Genomic DNA, 20,595 nt, shown 5'->3' with positions numbered 1-20,595 from the left:
GTGGCTCTAACACCCTGTGTCACCCTGTGTAGCTGCAGGCAGGGATGTGTCTGGGTGGCCAAAGCCTGCCACGAGGTGGTGTGGTCAAGGGGATGCTGTGAGGTGGTGCTACTGCATTGACCTGGGTGTTTTTTAAAGAAATTGGTGCTCACAAGGACAGAGCAGGCGTCAGGAAGGCTCAGCAGTTCTGTTTGGGTGCGGGGTGGTGTGTTGATTATTCCTTTCCTTGTCAGCACTGCACGGTCGGTGCCCTGTCCTAAGCTTCTGCTCCAGGGGCTGGGCAGACGTTCTGGACAAGGCACATGTGTGGTGGTGGTGGGGCTTGATGGGCAAATGGTTTTCCTGCTGCAACAAATGACTTCCCTGCAGGAAGGTGAAAAGGTGGAGCGTGGCTCCTACTGTTCAGCTCTGTAGTTTAAAACTATCTGCTTTGGTTCATGATGCAAACAGAAGAGGGAGTGCGACTGGCTTTGGCAAAAAGCTAAAGGCAGATTTACCCTGTTTGAGTAAACCAAAATAACAGCAAATAGGAACTATACAACAGTCAGTGACTTCGGTGTATCATTTACAACTACTTTAACGTGATCGGTTCTTTAATTGATGGCTCACTGTGCAGGAAATCAGTATTACAAGGGCAAACCTTGATGTTGTTGCTGTGCCACTCAACCGAGAAAATGAGAAATTCTCCACTGGAAGAGGTCCCATCCTTAATGCCAGAGGAAGGGGCTTCATCAGCAATTATGCTCTTCACAGAAATAGTTTTGTGTTAATAGTTTCATTTCAGTAAACTATATTTGGACTTTATCTGTGGGCACAGCTGCAGTTTCTCCTTGGCTGGTGGCAGAGTAGCTAAATGTAAGACCTTGAGTTTATGGCCTAACATGTATTCATAGTTAAACGTAGATGTATATTGTCTAACTGTGTATCTGTATTTCCATCTAGGAATATCTGCATAGGCATAATAATACAGTTTATAAAGTTCATAAAAACTTTGCAGGCATTCACGAGTACTGAATCTTACATGTGTTAATCCCCAAAGATCTCCAACAGTGATCAGAAGAACTAGGGGAAAAACACCCCAGTATTTCCATCTTTTCTCTTTCTCTGTGGTCGTAAAGATATGAAGATAAAATCCATAATGCCTACCTGTAATCTTAACTATCTAATCTTGTTTGAGGTGTGGGTTACTTGTGAAGTGGCTTTTTTATGTTGGTTGGAAGTTTATTGTTTTGTTTTTATCTGCTGGAGAACTACATAAGCAGTTTTACCACCCAGATGGAGCCAGACTGTTGGGATTTTTTACATGAAGCCACTTCTTCTTTGACTCTTGGTGAAGAAATGGGACTTTTAAATAGGTGGTAATGTAAACAGAATGAGAACCCAAAGTTTAAATAATCTGTCTTACTAAGAGGACTTCTCCTTTCAGTTTTTATGGGCCTCTGGTGCTTTCATGGTGGTGCTCCAGAAAACCTTGCAGAAGGAGATAAAACGAAAAAGCACAGGCTGAGATCCAATATTTGTGGCAACATAATTTTTGACTGCAGCGCATCCAGTTTACCATTTCGCTCCAGCTTTTTGAGGTGTATAAGGCTTCGTTAAAAAATATTTTCTAAATTTATTTTTTTAATCTCTATTAAAAAAGAACTGAACACAACGAAACCCCAAATGAAACAGCAGTTATTTTCCACACTTTGTATTCATAATGAACACAAATTGCTGAATCCCAGGCCATGGGACTTGGCAGCAGAGGGAACCTGTGTGTTATGTGTTAGTGCTCTCTTTCCATACTTCGGTGTTAGTTAGCAGTGCCTGTGTCAAATGTTTTCCTACAGGTTTTTCTTCCTTTTTTCTTTAAATCAGCATTCTGACTGGTTGCGTTGTTACTGGAAGATGCTGTTGCTGCCATGGGTGGACTTGAGGTGTCCTTCTTTTCAAGAAAACATTCAGTGTGTAAATATTTTGCTGAGTACTTCGTCTTTACGTTTTGGGAATCTGTCTGTGCAGTCTGTCTATATGGGTTTCTTCTTCAGTGGTAGTAGGCTTGTGCAGTGAAAGTGTGAATTAAAGATAATTGACTTTGGAAGTGGCGGACTTTTTCCTCTGAGCTGAGTTTGCCCTTGCACTGAGAATATTTACAATGATGAGAACTCATTTGCTCTTCCTAAGCTTTAGCCAAATGTTTGACTTGTCATAATTTAACTGATACAAGGCAAATTGAGGTATTTAATGCCAGTGTCAGAAAGAGTTACCAAGAGCCAGTTTTCACAAATCCAGTTCTAGTCTTTACAACTGGGATGACTCATTTAATCTGAAGCAATGAAAACAGAAAAGCAGGAAAGATGTTGAAGCACAGTGGTGTCAGTTCATCTTCCACTCTTCACATTCAGAGGAAGTCTTTCCAGTCAGGATGGAATTTTTAAGCTGTCTGTAGTGTAACTTCATGAAGGTGTGGTGTGTCTCCAAGGGCAGGAGTTCAGGACTCTGTTGGTGGGGAAAACGTCCTTAGAGTTTAGTGAGCTAAAGGAGTTCCACTATTGAGTTCGTATAGTAGCATGAAGCAGGTGGTAGGATTGCTCAGATAACACGGCACATCCACGGTTAAGTCCGCTTCATTCCCTTACCATAGTGTCACAATTTAAATCGGTGGAGGAACTCAGGTCATAAATAATGAACACAGCATAGGCGGTAGGAAGTGCTCTCTACAGGAGCACTAGGAGCAGTAAGGTGCGTAATGAGTATTTCCCTGTCCACAGGAGCCAGCCATTAGTTATACTGGAAAATGTTCTGGACAAATCATCAGTTTCCCCAGGCTTTTGAAAACGTTGGATACACATGGGGATAATTTTTGGAGAGTGCTGAGAGCCTGAATGAGTTGTGGCTTGTTGGCTGGTATTGTAAGAGCTTTTTATTTTAACTGATTCTTTTAAGATCTTGATTTATTAAATGGTAAAAAGTGTCCAGCTTTGTGAGTTGCATTCCATTGTGAGTGGGCATCGGAAGATAAAGACAAAGGACTACTCAGTGTTTCAAAAGCAGAGGTTTCCGAGTTGCTGCTTAGTGAATGGTATGTGTTTGCGCTCACATACGCATGGCATCTATCCATTCTGCGAGCTCTTCGTTAAGAGCCCAGCATTTAATAAGCAAGGATCCACAGTGAGGTTTGAGAGGTTTTTTGCGTTCGAGTGCCCCTCCACTTAAAATCTTGTAAAGCCTAAAAGAAAGCCCTTCTCTTGCCTCCTGAGGATGTTTTAGTGCAAACCTGAGCTATTCACAGAAGGAACTGTCTCAGTTGGTTTTAACTGTCTCATTCTTCAGTAGGCTGGTTTTGGTCCCTGGCAATGAGATCCTTCATGTCCCCACTTAAGGCTTCTGAAAGACCTGTGTATCACGGAGATTGCTGCCAAATTAATGCATCCCATAGCAATCCTAGAGTATTTAAAAGATCTCCCACCTATTTTTTCTCAAACTCTAAACTGCAGAAAACATGGGAAGTTCTTTTTGAAACTTGAACTGGAAAGTCTGCTCCAAGCTTACTGATGTCCTTGGGCATCTTCACTGCTTCCAGTAAGCTTTTGATCAGCAGATCATGTGGGGTTGTCTGCCCAGTTGCTTGCCAGCTCACCAGGGACCTGGACTGTCAGGGAGGACTTGTTTGTGTTTAGACCTTTGAGCACAGAGCAACAGATTTCTGAACCAGCCTGTCCACAGCAGATCACTGAAGATGTTAAACATCTGGATTTTGGAAGGAATTAGTTGAATTTTCTGCCAGGTTGCTCTTGTCTTATTCTTACATTGCATACATCACCTGGGCAGGAAGCTAACTTGTTTGCTCTCTCACTGGCTGAGGTTTTTTAGGGCTTTCCTCAGAATCCCAGTAACTTCATGCTCTTCCCCCTATGAAAAACAAACTTTTTAAAAAATGAAAGTGCTAAGGAAGGCTTGGACTAAATGGGATTCACATTTCCAAACACAATGAAAATACCATGCTGTGTTTAGGTCTCACGGATTTATTTGGTTTGGTTTTATTGAGTGGGGGAGAGGTGTTTGCAGACTTGGGTCTGTAATGTTGGGTAGCTTGCTGAAAAAATACAGGAAGCGTTGAGCCACGCAGGCTGTGCTACCTGTTCCCCAGCTACTGGTATTTCCAGCTCTTCTGCATTTAACATTGCTGGCAAATACGGTTGTAATCTCAGGTTACTGCAGGTCGACTGAAACAGTGTCATCATTCTCATGGGTCATGCAAGAGGAAGAAATCAGGCCCTGAGGTGTTTAATTGTGCTCTAAGGCACAAAGAAACATCTGGGAGACAGCAGGCTGGCTGACCTCCGCTCAGTCCCTGGGAGGACCGTGGCACTAGTCCTCGAGGGAGCCGTTTGGAGGCACATGAAGGACAAGCAGGTGACTGGGAACAGCCAAGCATGGATTCACCAGGGGCAGATTGTGCCTGATGGATGTGATGAAGTGATGGAGACACAGTGTGGTGGGCAGAGGGAGAGCAGAGGGGGCCTTGCTTTACTTCGGTGTGGTACCAAGGGTTTTGACACTTCCATTAGCATCCCTGGAGCCAGACTGGATACAGACGGGATGGATGGTTGGAAGGATTACACAGTATGAAAAACTGGCTGAACAAGTGCATTCAGCATTGAACTGGCAGTGTTACTGGTGGTATTCCATGCAGGCTGATACTGGTGCCAGTGTTGTTTAATAATTTCATTGATATAAATGATGGGATGGAGTGCACCCTCAGCAAGTCAAGGTGACATCAAATTGGTGGAAGTAGTGGATGTGCAGGAGGGCAGAGCTGCTCTTCAAAGTATCTCCAGAAAGTTGGAGAGGGCTAACAGGAACCCTGTGAAGTTCAAAAAGAAAGGCAGAAAACAGCTTTGCGGGGAAGACCTGGGGATCCTAATTCAGTATCAGTGAATTGAATAGGACTCGGCAGCATGACCTTGCAGCCACAGAAGCAAACTGAAGGCTGGGCTGTGTGAGCAAGAACATAGCCAGCAGGCTGAGAAGAAGGGGTTTGCCTACTCTGCATTTCTGAGACAGTGGACCCCCATACAGGAGAGACCAAAGAACTGAAGGGAGCACAGTTAACTACTGAGGTTGGGTCTGGAGCACATGACATACCAGGAAAGGCTGCAAGAGCTGGTTGTGTTTTGGCTGAGAAAGGCTCCAAATGACTCCAGCTCTCTGTAGGACAATTGGGAAGAAGATGGAGGTAGACTCTTCTTAGTGGTGCACAGTGAAAGGACAGGCAAGAGGCAGGAGTCACAAGTTGCAGCAGGGGAAATTCTGGTTGAGCATGAGGAAAAATACCTTCCCTTGTGAAGGTGTTGGAGCAGGTGCCCAAAGAGGTGGTGGGTTCTCCATCCCTCGGCAGGCTTCTGAGTAGCGTGACCCAGCTTTGAAGTTTAGCCCTGCCTTGAGCAGGACTAGAATCCTCCTGGTGCTATGAATGTAGTCTTTAATATTTTCTTTTTCTTGAAATAATAGTTTGTTAGTGCATGAAAATTAATTACATTGTCTAGTTTTAAGGGGAACAATGCAAACATATTTGCCATAAATCCTTCACATGCAGCTTGTGTAAAATTCCTGGCTCTCAGTCTTTTGAAGTGGACACTGCTGAATCATGTGATTGTTTTTCCATGAATTAAAAATGAGCCAAGTCTCTTTCTCCTTAAAAGAGACTGTTATATTCAGCAGAGCTCGAGGTGGTGATGCATTTTTGCAACATTAGTGAGCATGCATATGGCTCAAGAATGGGAGCATTGTCTACAGCCCTGCTTACTTTCGATGGTTTAGTTTGAAGCTTGTTTGAGAGAGAGATTTTTAAAGAAAAACTGAGCACTCTGTCTTACGGCATAAAGCTACCTTCCCAGCAAAGAACAGGTTTTCTTGGTAGCTTGTTTTCTTCCAGGAGTTTGAAGTCATTCATGGCCAACATCCATTGGGCCCCAGGAGAATGTGCCTGTAACGCTGCAGTGAAACGCCGGATGTTACATAGGGGTGCGTTCAGTTACACGCTTCTGAGATTTGTCAATATTGTTTACCATTATACAGGATTTTCTAATTCATACTGGTATCCATGTAGCTTTCAATTAAAGCAGTTTTTAAAATTATTGTATGAAAGACAGTAATTTTTTTTTCCTTCTTAATTGTCTTAAGCTCTGTGGGTTTGACCTTTAGACCTTTTCCATCAAATAAAGTCGCTTAAGACTGCATGCAGAATTTTAGTTTACGTTTCAGCTGCGTCTACATTTCATGCATGAAAAAAGCCATAGACTTAGGCTTGGTGTTGGGTGGCATCCTGCGTCCTGGGGGAGGTGCTTTGTTCGCTTGGCTCCCATCGGTTTGGTGCATGGGCTCTGAGTGGGTGTACACCTGGGAGAACACACAAAATGCGCTTATCCTGAAAAGGGCTAGTAGCCATCCAGGGCAAAGCATCCCTGCCTTCCAAATTGAGTGCACGTACCATATAATGGATTAATTGAATAGCAAAGTGCAATAGTTTAGGCAATGAGATATGGAACTATGGGACTTAAAATTATTTTGATGGGTGTTAAAAGGAGAGTTTAATCTGCTGAGTAGCTGAGGCTGCTTTTTGAGACTAGACATGCAGTAAGCTAATACTCTTCCTTTTCAGGGGTTTTTAAGTAGTGTTGTTTATTCCTTTTTTTTTTTTTTAAATCTCTGTGTTGCAAAATTTGATTGCTCTTTCTGGCATTGTCTATGACCCATTCTTGTATTCAGGGGCAGCTTTGTGTTTGCCTGCATCTCCAGATCTTTGCATTGCTTTTTATCTAATCGCTTGGAGGTATCCTGTAAATTTTCCAGGACCTGTATATGGATTGTTATGCTGAGGTTGTTGGATAAGCCCCAAATCAGGTAGACACGTTCCATGGTGCATTTAAGGGCTTGTACGTGTTATGAATGGGAGGCAGCACTGGAGTCTGAAATAGGATGCTTGCAGGTTTGTCCATGCAGTGTTTTGTCGGCACAAGCAACCTGGGTTGCCCAGCGCACTCCTCCCTGCAGTGTGGTGCTGGGGTGATGCACCGGGCATGCTCGGGCTCTGGTGTGCGCTTGGAGTCTGAGTTCTGCGGCTCCGGGGAGCCCACCGGGAGGTGGGTCTGAAGCGTCCCTTGCTGGGGACGCTTAACGTCTCAGTAATTACCCAGGTAACAAGTGCACAAAAAGATTGCTGAATGTGAAAGTTTTCATTTTAATTTCTCAGCTTACATCTTCTGGAAGGGAGAGATGGCAGAAGGGAGCAGGGGCTGGCATCTGAGCTACAGACTGTCTTCCCAGTTTGACCACAAATTTGTTCCTGAGCTTTTTTCAAGAGACTTCATCTCTCAGATTCTTGCCTAACTGGAAAAACTGGGATGATATCAATGTTCCCACCTTTTTATTAAAGTGATTAAAATCTAGATTCAAGACAGAATGAATAAAGGCTAAGCATTTTTAAATATTTCTTTTCCCCTAGTGAATCTGATTCTGCCACAGAAAGGTAGCTAACAAGTCTTGCAGTAGAAATATAATAGAAGAGGATGTTTAGTAACAGTATGTTTTTAACTTCAGCTCTGTCTCAGACTCTTACTTTATAGAGATAGATAGCAATATACATACAATTTAATATCTGTAACTGTATCAAACTGTGTTACAGAAGCAGATCATCTTCCTTTTAGGCTCTCAGAGGTCCGTTATAAAGAAGCCCGGATATTTTTGTTGGTTGCTCAGCTATCTGATGCTGACTTCCATATTTTTGTCTGGAGATTTCCAGATGGATATACAAGCACACGTGCGTGTCTTTGCATGTGCACTGAATTCAGGATTTGATGTGCTTAGCATGATTCGTACAGGTTGTCTGCATGGCATGCACAACAGGTTTGGTGCCTTCTGGGGCACACTGTATTGCATGTGCGCATTTAGTAGTTTTTCGGGGTACCTCATCAGCCCAACTCCTTACACATGGAGAATAATGGGATATTTGAGGTGGGAGGCAGAAGACCTGAAGTGATTGTTCCCGTTACGAGACTAATCGGTTAAGTCACCAAACTTGGCTGAGTATCAAATGTTTGGGTCTGTGTGAGATCACAGGTTGAGCTGAGTGTAAACCAGAAACCTCTTGATGCGGCACGGTGAATTTTTGGCTTTATCTGATGGGAGGGATGCTTAGAACATGCTTTATTCTGCAGGATTTTCTCATATGATCAGTTGAGGCCCTGATTGCTTATCGACTTAAACATGTTCAGAATTTTCTAGTGATAAGTAGTCATTAAGTTGTACTGAAAAAGCTCTAAATGATGAACTGACATTTGTGCCTTTTTTTGTTTCCATGGGTACGATGGAATATAAGAAAAAATAAGATATATTTTTGCCCCTTTTTCTTCCAGTTCCTTAGTCCTGAAATCTGCACTCTCCTGTCCCAAATTCAGTCCATCAGAATGCTTAAACTTAGGCTTAATTTAAGCATCTACTTACCACGAGAGGACCAAGAGTCACATAATAAAATACCAGTAAGTGGTAGAAATAACACTCTTAAAATTTTAAAAGTGGGAAAAACTTATTTATTTTCAAATACCAAATTGAAATAAAAAGGAGAGTAACCACTAGATGGCACTTTAAAATTGTGTATTGAGGTAGTACATCTGCTCTCAATCTCATTACAAATTTTGATAGACTTAAAAAGGATTTTATATGGATCTGCCTAGTTCCGAGAGATGGTGGTGTTTCCAAAATTCTAAGTTCCTTTAGCTGAGTCTCCTTCTTCTGTGATCAAATAAAACCACTGCACTAAGGAGTCTGGTCTGCATTAAAAGCTCATTCCTGATGCTTAAAATGCTGCCTTTAGAAAGAAGAGAAATGTATGAATAACTGATAAATGTATGTGAATTAGTTTGTTCTCCACTTACTTGTCATAGAATCGTTTAGGCTAGAAAAGACCCCTAAGGTCATCGAGTCCCACCGTGAACCCAGCAGTGCCAAGCCCACCCCTGGGCCCTGCCCCTGCGCGCCACGGCTGCCCGGCTGCTGGAGACCTGCAGGGACGGTGACAGCCACGGCCCTGCGCAGCCTGTGCCAGCTTTTTTTGGGGAAGAGTTTTTCCTAATTTCCGATCTAAACCTCCCCTGGTGCCACGAGGCAGTTTCCTCTTTTCCCTATCACTTGTTACTTGGGAGAAGAGATCTGTATCCATTTTTTTAACAAAATTTTGCTCTGCCCTGGTACTCTGTTTACCTTCTTGGGTTATGCCTAATTTGAGATGCAACGTATTTTGACAAAGTGTTGCTACTTTAATATTTCTTTTAGAATTATTTGAGGTCAGTAGCTTGGAAATTAACCCAGAATCTTGTAGAGGGGGGTCAGACAGGGAACAGACTGCAAGGATTTACTTTTCACAAATTTTTTGCTTTACCCACATTATCTCTTGGTAGGGGGAGAGGATGGAAGGAGGCGCTGACAATTTGATTCTTCAGAAAATAAGGTAGTAGTAGGAATTTATTATCAAGTCAGTCTTATGGTATTTGTCAGTGATCATTGCACATCCCTGTTTTATTTAGAATTTTCATGTAGCTTCTTTATTGTTGTTTCTGAGGTACACAAGAGTTACGTTGCCATGATTTATGAGCTAATAATTTTGAAGATGAGCAAAGCTGAGTAAATACTGTCTGTAGCCATTAATTTGATTATTCTTCCATAGGAGCCGTGGGTAGTAGCTTTTTCGAGGGGTTGTTTGGACAACTGTGCTAGCCTATTGTACTTGAGTTGAAGAGAGCAAGAGTAGACACACTATAATACCAGGTTGTGCAAGGATATTTTATGGCCTATTAAATATGGATTAAGGAACTAATTCTTTCATTTGCTCATACAGCTGTATATGGTTCCCCTGACACTGGTGGTAATTATGACTGAATTTTATTATGAAAGCTTCGTTACGCACATGGTAAACCTTAGAATGGCTTACAGTGGCGGTGGACACAGCTGCATTGTCCCAGTTTTCTAGAAGACACTAGGACACAATCAACAAGAGGTGAAAAGGAGAGTTGGAACAATTTTCCCATTCAGCTGCGCTCGCCCTGCCACGTCTGCTGCAGGAACGTCGCCTCTTGTGTGCCGTGCTGCGCCAAGGCACTTGGCTGTGGTTTTGCCATGGCTGGACCCTACTGCAATTTGTGTGCCTCCTAATCAAAGATAAAAATGAAGCTTTGGGAGTGGCAAGTCAAAAAGATTGATTTTTTTATTATTATTATTTTTATTTTTTCCATTCAGAGGGTTTTGCCCTTTGAAGGCTGTAAGCAGAACTCCAGGCCATCTCTCTTTTTGATAGACAATTTCAATTTGACTTTGGGTTCTGAGAGCTGAGGGGTGGTCTCTTATTATTTTTATTACTTATTTTTATTTTTTTTATTCTTGCTATTGTTGGTTTGTTGTTACTATTATTACAAATTATTGGCATTTGGATTATCCAAACTCTCTCCGACCATCCTACTTGCATTCAGTACGTTTTGAGTACACTTCTAAAATACTTTTTTTAGTTACATATTTCAAATTTCATGTACCACTTAGTTTTTGTAATCAGATTAAACCTTTTGATGCTTAGCATGTAGGGGTGATGCCTTGGGTGGTGCGTTCAGCAGTGCCACTGCCGCCGCGGGGGTCCAGGGCGCTGGGGGACCCCCCGATATGCACGGCCCTGGTGCCCAGTGCCGCTGCTGGTGAGGGAGCGTGTCCCAGGGCTTGGCCACCCTTTTCCTTCCCGTCAGCATGGGCTGCCCGCTTGGGCTCTGCATTACGGATGTGGAAAATAGAATATTTGCTGATGTATTTTATGTATTCAGAGCCTGTTATTTTGTCTTTGTCAAGCTAAATGATGCTAGTTTTCACAAAGCTTTATTTTTTTTTTTGTCCTTTTGCTGCTTCTTTCTTTTCTTTGCCCTTGTTTCACTTTTTTTTTTTTCTTTTTCCTACCCCCATCTTTCCATCTCTTTTTACTGATTGGTTTGGGGTTTTTTTAGTGTATTTTCTAGACTAAAACTCCCAAGTTGTAGTTTGACAAGCAGTTTGCCTTACTGACACCAAGCACTTGCTGGCAGCCTAGCTGTGATACACTCACACCCTGGTTTTCCAGCATCGTAGCTGATGCAGCTTCCACGTTTGGGTTACATCCTGAATTTCAGGCTGAGTTTTAGCTGAAATATTCTGTTGGCTGAGTAAGGTCCAGTTAGCTGTGTTTGTTCTCTGGCAGGGGCGTAAGGAAAACCCAACAGTCAAGACCTATGCTGAGTTTTGTCTTTCCAATTTCCTTACCCGTTTACTCCTGCACTGTGCAGGATCCAGTTCTACGTGTGTCTTTCAAGGGCAGGATTTGCCTGTCTTTCACTTATTTTAATGAAGAGATTCTTAAAGGCTGCAGAACTCCCTACAAAGTAAAATATGTAATATTTTATTATATTTCTTCATGTTGCAAAGAGGGGGGAAAAGAGAACTAGAAAGAAAAACAAATGAGAAATTCAATCATCATTAAAAGACTTTGCAGTAGATTACATATCTCCTCATAACATTTCAAGCTTTATTTCTTGTATTATGCTTAAGTCTCACGGACAGGTTTTAAAACACAGTTGCCTGAAATGGTGACACAAGTGCATCTGGGCAGCGTATTTCTTGCACCGAATAGGCAAGGTTTTTTTATGTATTGAATGCAGGAGGTTTGCTTGTTCAGCGTGAGGTTTTCTTATGCCAACACATGCGCTTGCTGTCTGTGTGTTTCCCATTTTAAAAGCAGATTTGGAAAGAGCTAGCAGTTGAAATGTGCTTACAAACATTCTTGCTGGAGAATTAACTAGGACGGTATTAACCAAAACTAAGACGTGCATAAAAAAAGGCAAGTGAACACCAGCAACAGATTCCACCCCCCACCCCCCCTCCTTTTTTTAATTGAAGCATCCTGATACCATGCTAATGGTGAGTACAGTTGTTCACTATCAAGTGCTTTTCATGCTAGACAAAACCTGGTTATTTCTTAGCATTAAAAAAACCCCAAAGAACATCTTATTTCTTGTGGATGTGTGAATGAGCAGGGAAAGAGTAGAGCTGAAGTTTAAAATCTATTGACTTTTACTATATGTTGCTTTTATTCCTCTTTGGTAGGCATGAAAAGTTCACTTAAAAAAAAAATGCAAAAAAGTGATGTTGACATTTGATGATCTTAGTGTTTAATTTTATGTATTAAGGAACAAAGCAAGCAACTCAGATCTGAGTTTTAAGAGAGTAAGGAATAGTTTAAAATTATTTATGGAGATAGAAAAGTGTGTCATGAAAAATTCAGTAAGACTTGTTGTTGTGTTGCTAAGAGCTCCATGTGGTGACAGTCTGTCCCAAACCTCTGCTCGCAAACAGGACTCCATTGAGTCTCAGCATGTCCCCCATTAAACCATCACATCTCCGAAAATTAGAAAGCTCATTAATGGCTTTCTGCTGTGAAGCAATAAAGAATATATTCACTGACTGGTCAGTAATTAGTGCCAAGTAGTTCTTGCCCTTCATTATAGAAATGCTCGGTTACTCCAGAGCTAAAAGAAATTTATTTTTTCAAAAACTTTCTGTATTTGTGTAGGTGTATTTAACTGCCAGAAATATCCTTTTGCTTTTATTTGAAAATTCAAATACATCTTCAGCCCACTAGATCTGGAAGAATATGAACTCGTTTCTCAGTCCCTTGCTTCTTTGTGGAAACCGCTGAGGTTACTGAATTGGTGGCCCCCAAAACACCAAGCCGTTAGTGTCATAGTTCGGTCCCCTTTTCTCTTTTTGTTATTTGTTGTTATAAAATAGTAGAGGATTTCCGTTGTGTAAAACCGAGCAGAAAGTGTAGAAAACCCACTTGCACCTTTGCTCCTTGGTACCAGTAATCCCCATGGAGTCAGCTGAGGGTCCAGCTGGACTCCAGCGAATGTGGTTTGAAGGTGACAGGACAGCAGAAGTTCATTTCCACTGTCCTCATGGAAGCAGGACGAGCGTTGTTGAAGTTCAGCCGTTCTTCCACGGAGAAACTTCCAGCAGGGACTGCACCATAGTCACAGTTCGCACCTCTGGGGTTCTGCCTTTGCAGGTATTGGATTTCTTTCCAGCCTGTATCACAGCACGTGCCTTACAGCGCTCGGTTACTTTTGCAGACCTTTATAAGGATTTTGGTGTTTGTGGACGTAGTTTGGGGAACTCCCAGTGAGTGCAGCTTGTTGAGCACAAGCCCTAGCAGCATTCTCACTGACAGATCAGCCGTGGGGTGAGAGAAGTCGGTCATCTGTCTGTATTGGGTTTTGTAAATAACAGAGGAAGACAGGAGGAACCCAAAACTTAACATTAATGAAGCTAATCAAACACTTGTTGTTAATGAACACTTTAAAAAGTGAAGACCTGCGCACAGTTGTGTAATGGAAATAGCTTTTTACAGTATATGTTTCTAAACAATCATTCTTCTCCCCTGCTTCCCTGCATCATCTAGCTCTTTTCTTGAGGAATCTTTCCCCCCCTCCCCCCCCCCCCCCCCCCCCCCCCCCCCCCCGAAGCCTATTTGGTATACAGATTTATAAGACATCCAAGAAAACTGTAATTCTTTGATTAATGTTTCCAGGACCAGAAAGGAAATAATACAATCAGGGCACAAAAGAAAAAGAAAAAAATATTGTTCAAATTTTTACTGGTGTAATAGCTCTGTAACGTTTGATCTGTGTCTGCACGGAAGGCAGGTGTAGAACATCGCCCTGAGGGTGTCTCTTGCTGTCAGTGGATCATGAATGTCAGCCCTGACAGGTATCCTCTGGTGATGCTACAGAGCATATGTGGCTCATTTTAAGCAAAACTGTCCATGCTTTTGTCTCGTCTTCTTGGAATATTCCTACTTTCTCCCTAGTGTCTTGTCACTTTTTTGTCATCCTTAAGCTGAGAAATATCTTGTAAAATCTTGTTAGCTGGTTATAATTGTTTTTCCTCTTACTAGCCTCTAATAGCCATTACATATGCCTTAGAAGACGCATGATATTTTTAGAAAGTGTAGAAGAAATTACTTTTGTATGTGATATGGTTTATAAACTCCAGTTATTGCAAATTTTGCACTTTGCGTGCTGTGTATCTTCCATACTTTTAAGCCCTAAATCCTGCAAAGGCTGCCCATGGCTTGTTCTGTGACTTGCTATGGAACTATTTCATTGCCAAGAGTAAACGCATGCTTCGCTTCTTGTAGGGTCCAAGGCCAGCTCTCTTTTCAAAAGCTGGCTGGTAGGGATGCTTGCCAGCACTCAGGGATCCCTGAGAGGGAGAGAAGGAGCTCATGTTTTTGCTTGCTTCTGGCTGCCAGCTTCCCCTCTCCCATACAAAGCAAGCAGCTAACATGCCATTGATGATGTGTCAAGGGGGAAAAAAAATCAGATAAATAAACAGAATCTGAAGAGTCCACTGAACAGATTCCATTGATGTTTTGCCATTCAACAAGTGGATGATGCCAGTAAAACATCCACTGTCATTTAGTCATACATACATTAACTTGGCCGTGGAGTGTCTTAAGTAGTTACGCTATGTCTTGCCAAAATCTTCCATACAAAAAAAATGAATGAAAGTGCCCATGTTGTTTTGCTGAGTTTCGCATTTGACTCTTGTTTGGGTTTTTATGGCACAGCTTCTCTCATAATTATATAATTGTATGTGAATATATCAGCAATTAGGGCAAAAATGTCCATGACGTGTGGTGTAGTAACGTGGAAGATGAAGCAATCCCAAGGAAAAAAAGTTCATTGCACTCTGTCAACATCCATTTTTTAAGAGGAAAAGTCTCATGTGATGTAATAGAGAATTAGAACATTTTTCATTATGCCAATCCTGCATATGATGGAGAGAGGCATCAGCAAAAAGTGAATACCAAAAAAGTCTCTGAAATGTGGGTCAAAACTTACAAGAACTTGGATAAGGAAAAATGGGGAGAAAGGCTTTGGAAACACAGATGTATTGAAAAATAGGGGCTGAAGTAGTTTATCTGTCCACGCTATGAATGGCCCCCTATTTTATAGGAGAGAAGAAAGGGCGCAGAGGATAGAGTATGTAGCTCAACACACTGAAGGGGTGGGGGGCTTCCAAGCCATACTGTAAAAACAAAGTTGGAAGTCAGCCTGTGGCCTCAGTTCTCCTGTCAGCGGGGTTACGTCAGGAGGGGTTTTGTCATTGACCCTGGCAGAGATTCACTGCGAAGTGGAAGCAAAGCAAAGAGCGGCTGCCTGTCTTTCTGTAGCGAGTGCGCCTGTGTAACAGCCAGGGTCTTGCTCTGGGCCTTGGGTCTCCTGAGCTTGTCCAGCTGGTGGGCTAACAGCCCATCTTGCTAAAAAGCCTCTTTATGGTGGCACTGCTGCTTTGGGGTGACAGCTAGGGTGAAACGGTTCATGATTTAAGAAAGCAGCCTAAAGAACATCACTTGAATTCCTAGAGCTGAATGTATGTTTCTATTTCAGCACTAATGTGCAGTGACCTTTGGTTAATTTGTATTTCAGGAGTAACTGGGTGTTCAATACCTAGCCTTCATGCATGGAAAACAAAATATTATTTGGGAGCTGGGTGGTACTAAAGAAAGACAATGTCCTGAGAGCCCCTTGGGGATTTGCAGGGTGACCGGTGCCCAGGGTCTGTGCTGCCGTGCCAAGCTCGGCGTAGAGCATAGGCAGGGCCTCGGGGGCGATGGAGAGCACATCTAAAATACACCACAGGATCGCTTCAGTCCTCTGAAGTTTTCTTCTGCTCATCTTTCGAAAGGCAGCAGGCAGAGAGGTGCCAGCTAAAGGCAATGCTGTTGAAATAGCCCTGAGACTTCAGCTGAGCCTTGTAAGGGAGGATCGTGGAGCACTCCTCAAATGTTAATTTAATTTCACACTAACGCGGTAGAAGGCTATCAGTAATACTCAGCTTACTTAGGAGTGCCTGTAGGCAGAACCCATAGGATTAGCTCACCAAGATAAGTCAGTGGTAAGGGCTGGAGCAGCGGACTCCCTGTTGTAGTGTATTTATCCTGCTGAGACGTAATCCGCGCACTTATTGATCACAGTAATAAGCAGATCTCTATCATTTAACACATTCCGAGACTTAATGGACCTCTGCTACCCACACGAGCTGAAGTTCCTGCTCAAACGGTAACTCTGCTGCTTTGTTGATTTGTGTCCAAAACCACCCCAAACAAAAGCAAATGGTGGTTCAGCACTTTAGGAAGAGAGGGAGGGAGTGTGGTGCGGTGTGGTATGAGGTGGAGGTCATGGTGGGATAGAAATGATTTCAAACTTGCTTTTCACAATACTGGATTGCACCTTGATTTTCCATACTTCAATGCTCTTTTAAAGCCAAAGCTGTTTCTGTATGTTTGGATCCACTTTGCAAGTCAGGGACAAAGATCTAGGTGAAAGGGTGCCTGATTCTGTGCCGCATAGTATCTCTGAAAAGGCAGGAGCTGGTTACAGAAAATGAACCGGAGGAGCGGGTGCCGTAGAATCAAAGTTTATATGTGCTCAAGGTAGAGGTGGTGTGATGGGGACAAAGCGTGCAGCTTAATGGCAAGCTGCCGTGAATTTACAGGGCATCCTTCACCAGTGGGGGCCTGCTGGTGAGCAGGGGGGAACTAACAGAATCTAATAGACATCCAGGAAAATACCATTTTTAAATGGAGGTTAAATTTTCTGAACCTGCTTCCTTCAGGGTTGTCTCCTCCAGCCAGCAGTATCTGAAGGTCCTTCAGTTTTCTGTGCTGTTGGAGCTGGCGGGGGAAGCGGCTGCGTATGCATATTTCTGGTGCAAACAAGGGCACGTTGCCAAAATGCCAGTGAGTTAACCAGCAAGAAACACACCCAGAAGAGATCAGCCAAAAGCAGGCTGAGCGGTCGCTGAATGCAGGGCATACGGAGGAGTGTGGCCAGGGCAGTCCAGGCTATAGCTGCTGTGTGGATGGTTCTGGTGAGGGATTCAGCTTTCCCTGCTGCCGCTGCAGGATGAAATACTAGCGCACACATCTTCCAGAAAGCAGCATCCAAAAACGTGACATGGCCTTGCAGTTACAAGGCTTGACCTCTTCTCATGCCCTTCTCCTGAGAGTCAGCAACAGAGCTGCCTCTGGCTTTGCTGGTGGGACCAGGACTTAGCCCAGCTTCTTTATCAAGCTGGCAAGAAGCCCCTGTGAGACTTCATCGTTTTTTGTCGGCTTTATAAAGATCTAGCTGGCTAACTGCTCTCCAGGTTCAGTTTGTTTTGATGGTTGCATCACTTTCTTGGAAAGCCAGCCATACTCCTGTAAGGATTATCCTTGACGTTACACAGTGTGAAGAGAGACCAGACTGTGCTGGCAGCACTTGCTTGCTCTAGGCTTTGGTACTTGGATGTGATGTGCTGGGTTTATTTATTAATGTATTCATTTACCCCTTACTTAAGTAGCAGATCTCTTAAGCCATCCCTTAAATGGGTAGTTAGCATGTGTTAAGCATGTATTTTTACTGAGAGGTAGTTCTGTAGTATTTCTTAAATAAGGATACACACAAGGCAGGTGTGCAAGTAAATATGATTTACCTTCTGCACGCACTTGGTTCAGCGTATGGTTTTTGTTTGCTGTGTGGGGGCTGTGGTTGATGAGTACTTTGGAAGTGTCAGGGTAACTACTTTCTGTTTGTTTGCTTCAAATCTGTGTATTAAAACTCACTTCTCTTAGGCAGGGAGTCAGATTTCCCTATTGCACCTTTTAGCGGCATTGGGAAATCCTAGCTCATCGTGTCATGGGGTTCTGCATCAACATCGCTATATATAAGCGCATGATTAACAGATGAGTAGCTGGCGATACGTTCCACCGCTAAAAAGAGGGATATCCTGACACTTTTAGTGGCAAAATATGGAAAACTACGGTAGACACAGGTGCGGGAGAGCTGTGGAGTCTCTCACTCACTTGACTAGTGGTGTGTGAGGGCTTTTCTGCTATCCTTACGATCGGAGCACATTTGAGAGTTGGGCTGTCAGGTGTCCTTGCTTCGTGCTCTTAAATTGTATGTTGCTAGTTAATCTGGGCATTAGGTGGAAATGTTAAGATTGGAAAAGATACATCCATGCTGTTGTTGATAATTGGAATAAATCTTTATTATCTTGCCAAAAACTTCTGAGTGTCTTGCACTAGTGCCTCATGTACTTGTCAGTGGTTTAAGTATCTATATGCTGGTCATTTATACCTAAGGGTTTGTTGTGAACTTACGACTATTTTTGCATGACAGGTCACCGTAATGAAAGGCAGTAGTAGGAATAAGGATCATTCGACAGAAGGAGAAGGAACTGGGAAGCGACCAAAAAGAAAGTGTCTTCAGTGGCATCCCCTGCTTGCCAAGAAACTCCTTGACTTCTCTGAAGAGGAGGAAGAGGAAGAAGAAGAGGAAGATTTTGATAAGGTAGACTTCATTGCGTGTTTTGGCTGTAGAAGGCTGATGGTGTGGTCAGATTCTCCCTAGCTGTGTTTTTAGTGTGCTTGCTTCTTGATGTTCTCTTTTTGTGAACAAACCTAGTCAATAAAAAGAAGTGATGTTGTGCCCATATAGGCTATAAAGGCAAGCAGCAAATAACAAATAAAAAGTCAGTTGTCAATCATGCTTTTAAAATCTTGGACAAAACTCTCTATTTTAGAGTTAGACTGTAAGAGTTTTAATGGGGTAGTTTTAATAACATGTTGCGCATCGCACTCTTGATTACTCAAGGTGGGTTTTTCACATGTTTTTTTAGTTGTCTACTTTAGATATGAAGTTAGCCTGTGCTTGACATCTGCTTTTAATGACTCTGAGGACATACCAAGCTTATAAGTGGGGTTTTTTTCCCCTAAGATTAAAAAAATACAGAGATTAAAAGGGAGAAACAAGGGAAAAGCTGTCAATTTTTACTGTCTTTGCATGTAAAATTTAACTTTTGTTCCAGAATATTGAGAGCATGGGTAGAATAATCTGTCTCTGGTTCAATGCTTGGTATTTCGGTGTTGCACAAAGACGCTGGCCTTACCCTTTTATCATAAGGACCCCACAATGTGGCGCCTCACACATGTACAGTTAGACTCATCCTCTGTTACAGGAAAAGGGAATGGGTTGCAGAGGCATGATGTTTCCAGTGTGTGGATATCATATCTGCATCTCCTTGATGCATTCCTCAGGCGGGAAGGGGGAGGTCAGTGCTGACGAGACAGCCTTGAGGCACATGCTGTTAAGGAAGGGTGTCCTTGACAAGGATAAGGAGCAGCGAGTTGGAGCCTGATGCTCTTAACAGTGCTTTCTGTTGGCCTTACAGGTCACTTTCTCCGTGTGGTATAAGAGAGCAGCGTTGCAGTTGGGTAGCAGATGCTTTTCTGTCTCATACAGCAGTTCCTTTTGTTCAGTTGGAACTAGTCTTCTGTGGTGTGCCCTTGTAGGAGAGATGCACTGGCCTGTAAGTGGAGAGAGCAGATTTTGGCAGTGTATTCTGTTGAGATTTGCCCTCTGTCTCCAGCTGGGCAGCTGGGCAGTGGCTGCAGTGCAACACAGCTTGCAGGCTGAGTAATGAAGGGCAGGAGGGGGGGGAACAGCTGTTAACTGTGCACTCTCCTGCCAGTGCACTCTGTAGCTGCAGTCACACGATTGAGGTCCAAGGTAACTCTGCTCACCTCATCCCCCGGAGATGACTTCTGGGTTGGAGGAAGGGGCTAGGAAGGATCTCCTCCCTCCAGCACCTTTAGGACTGTTACTAGAGAGTGGTCCCCAGAAATCTGCTCCACTTGCAAGTCGGAGTTTAAGTCTTGTGGAGAGTGCAAAGGAACCTTGGGCTGTCAGGTGGGATCTGGTGTAGAACTCCAGGTCTTCTGGGTGGAACAGATGGTCTTTGGAGGCAGCTGGGTGTATCCCTCTGCGTCTCCTTCGTTCGCATCCAGCATACACAGGTGCTCAGTCTCTGTGAGAAGCGTGGATAACAAGTTTATGCCCGTTTCCTTTTGGTTCTGCTAGGTGCCTCTCCTTGGCGCTGACGGTTTAGAGCAGGATGCTGATGAAACCGAAGATGACGAGTCCTCAGAGCAGCGAGCTCGCCGACCAATGAATGCATTTCTCTTGTTCTGCAAACGCCATCGCTCTCTCGTGCGAAAAGAGCACCCTCGCCTCGATAACCGTGGCGCAACCAAGATCTTGGCAGATTGGTGGGCTGTTTTAGATCCAAAAGAAAAGCAGAAATACACTGACATGGCCAAGGAGGTATGTTCTATCCGAGTGGTGGATGTAAATGGAGTTCATTACATAGTTGTCTTGTGTTTCTCTGTGTATTAAATGTTTTCTGTGGGGTCTTCCTCTTCCCCGAGTCCCTCGGCTTCACCCGTGGGATTATCGTGCTCAGAGAAGCTGCTGTTCTTGCTTGGATTCACTTGGTCCTTTGGAGCAGAATGAAAAGAAATTGGTCTGACAAGCAAACCTGGCTGTAGTAGTCATTGGTACAAATATATGCACTTTGTGATAGGTACCACCTGGTAATTCCTGCAGTGCAAGTGTTAACATGTGGGTGGTGTGTGGATAATGGCCACTGAAAATGATA

General features: G+C 43.2%; 1 protein-coding gene across 17 annotated transcripts in view; it reads left to right on the top strand.

The window, feature by feature from the left end:
- BBX (BBX high mobility group box domain containing) overlaps positions 1 to 20,595 on the top strand; it is a 145,779-nt gene that overhangs the window by 61,636 nt on the left and 63,548 nt on the right. For all 17 annotated transcript variants that reach the window (XM_037378247.1, XM_037378245.1, XM_037378249.1 and 14 more), the window contains 2 exons: positions 18,279 to 18,449; positions 20,019 to 20,261. In XM_037378247.1, coding sequence (XP_037234144.1) covers positions 18,288 to 18,449; positions 20,019 to 20,261 — 405 coding nt within the window. In that variant the 5' untranslated portion in view covers positions 18,279 to 18,287. The remainder of the gene's footprint in view (positions 1 to 18,278; positions 18,450 to 20,018; positions 20,262 to 20,595) is intronic.

Source organism: Falco rusticolus, chromosome 2 (assembly GCF_015220075.1).
Source record: "Falco rusticolus isolate bFalRus1 chromosome 2, bFalRus1.pri, whole genome shotgun sequence".
NCBI lineage: Eukaryota > Metazoa > Chordata > Aves > Falconiformes > Falconidae > Falco > Falco rusticolus.
This window is presented reverse-complemented; position numbering and strand designations above follow the sequence as displayed.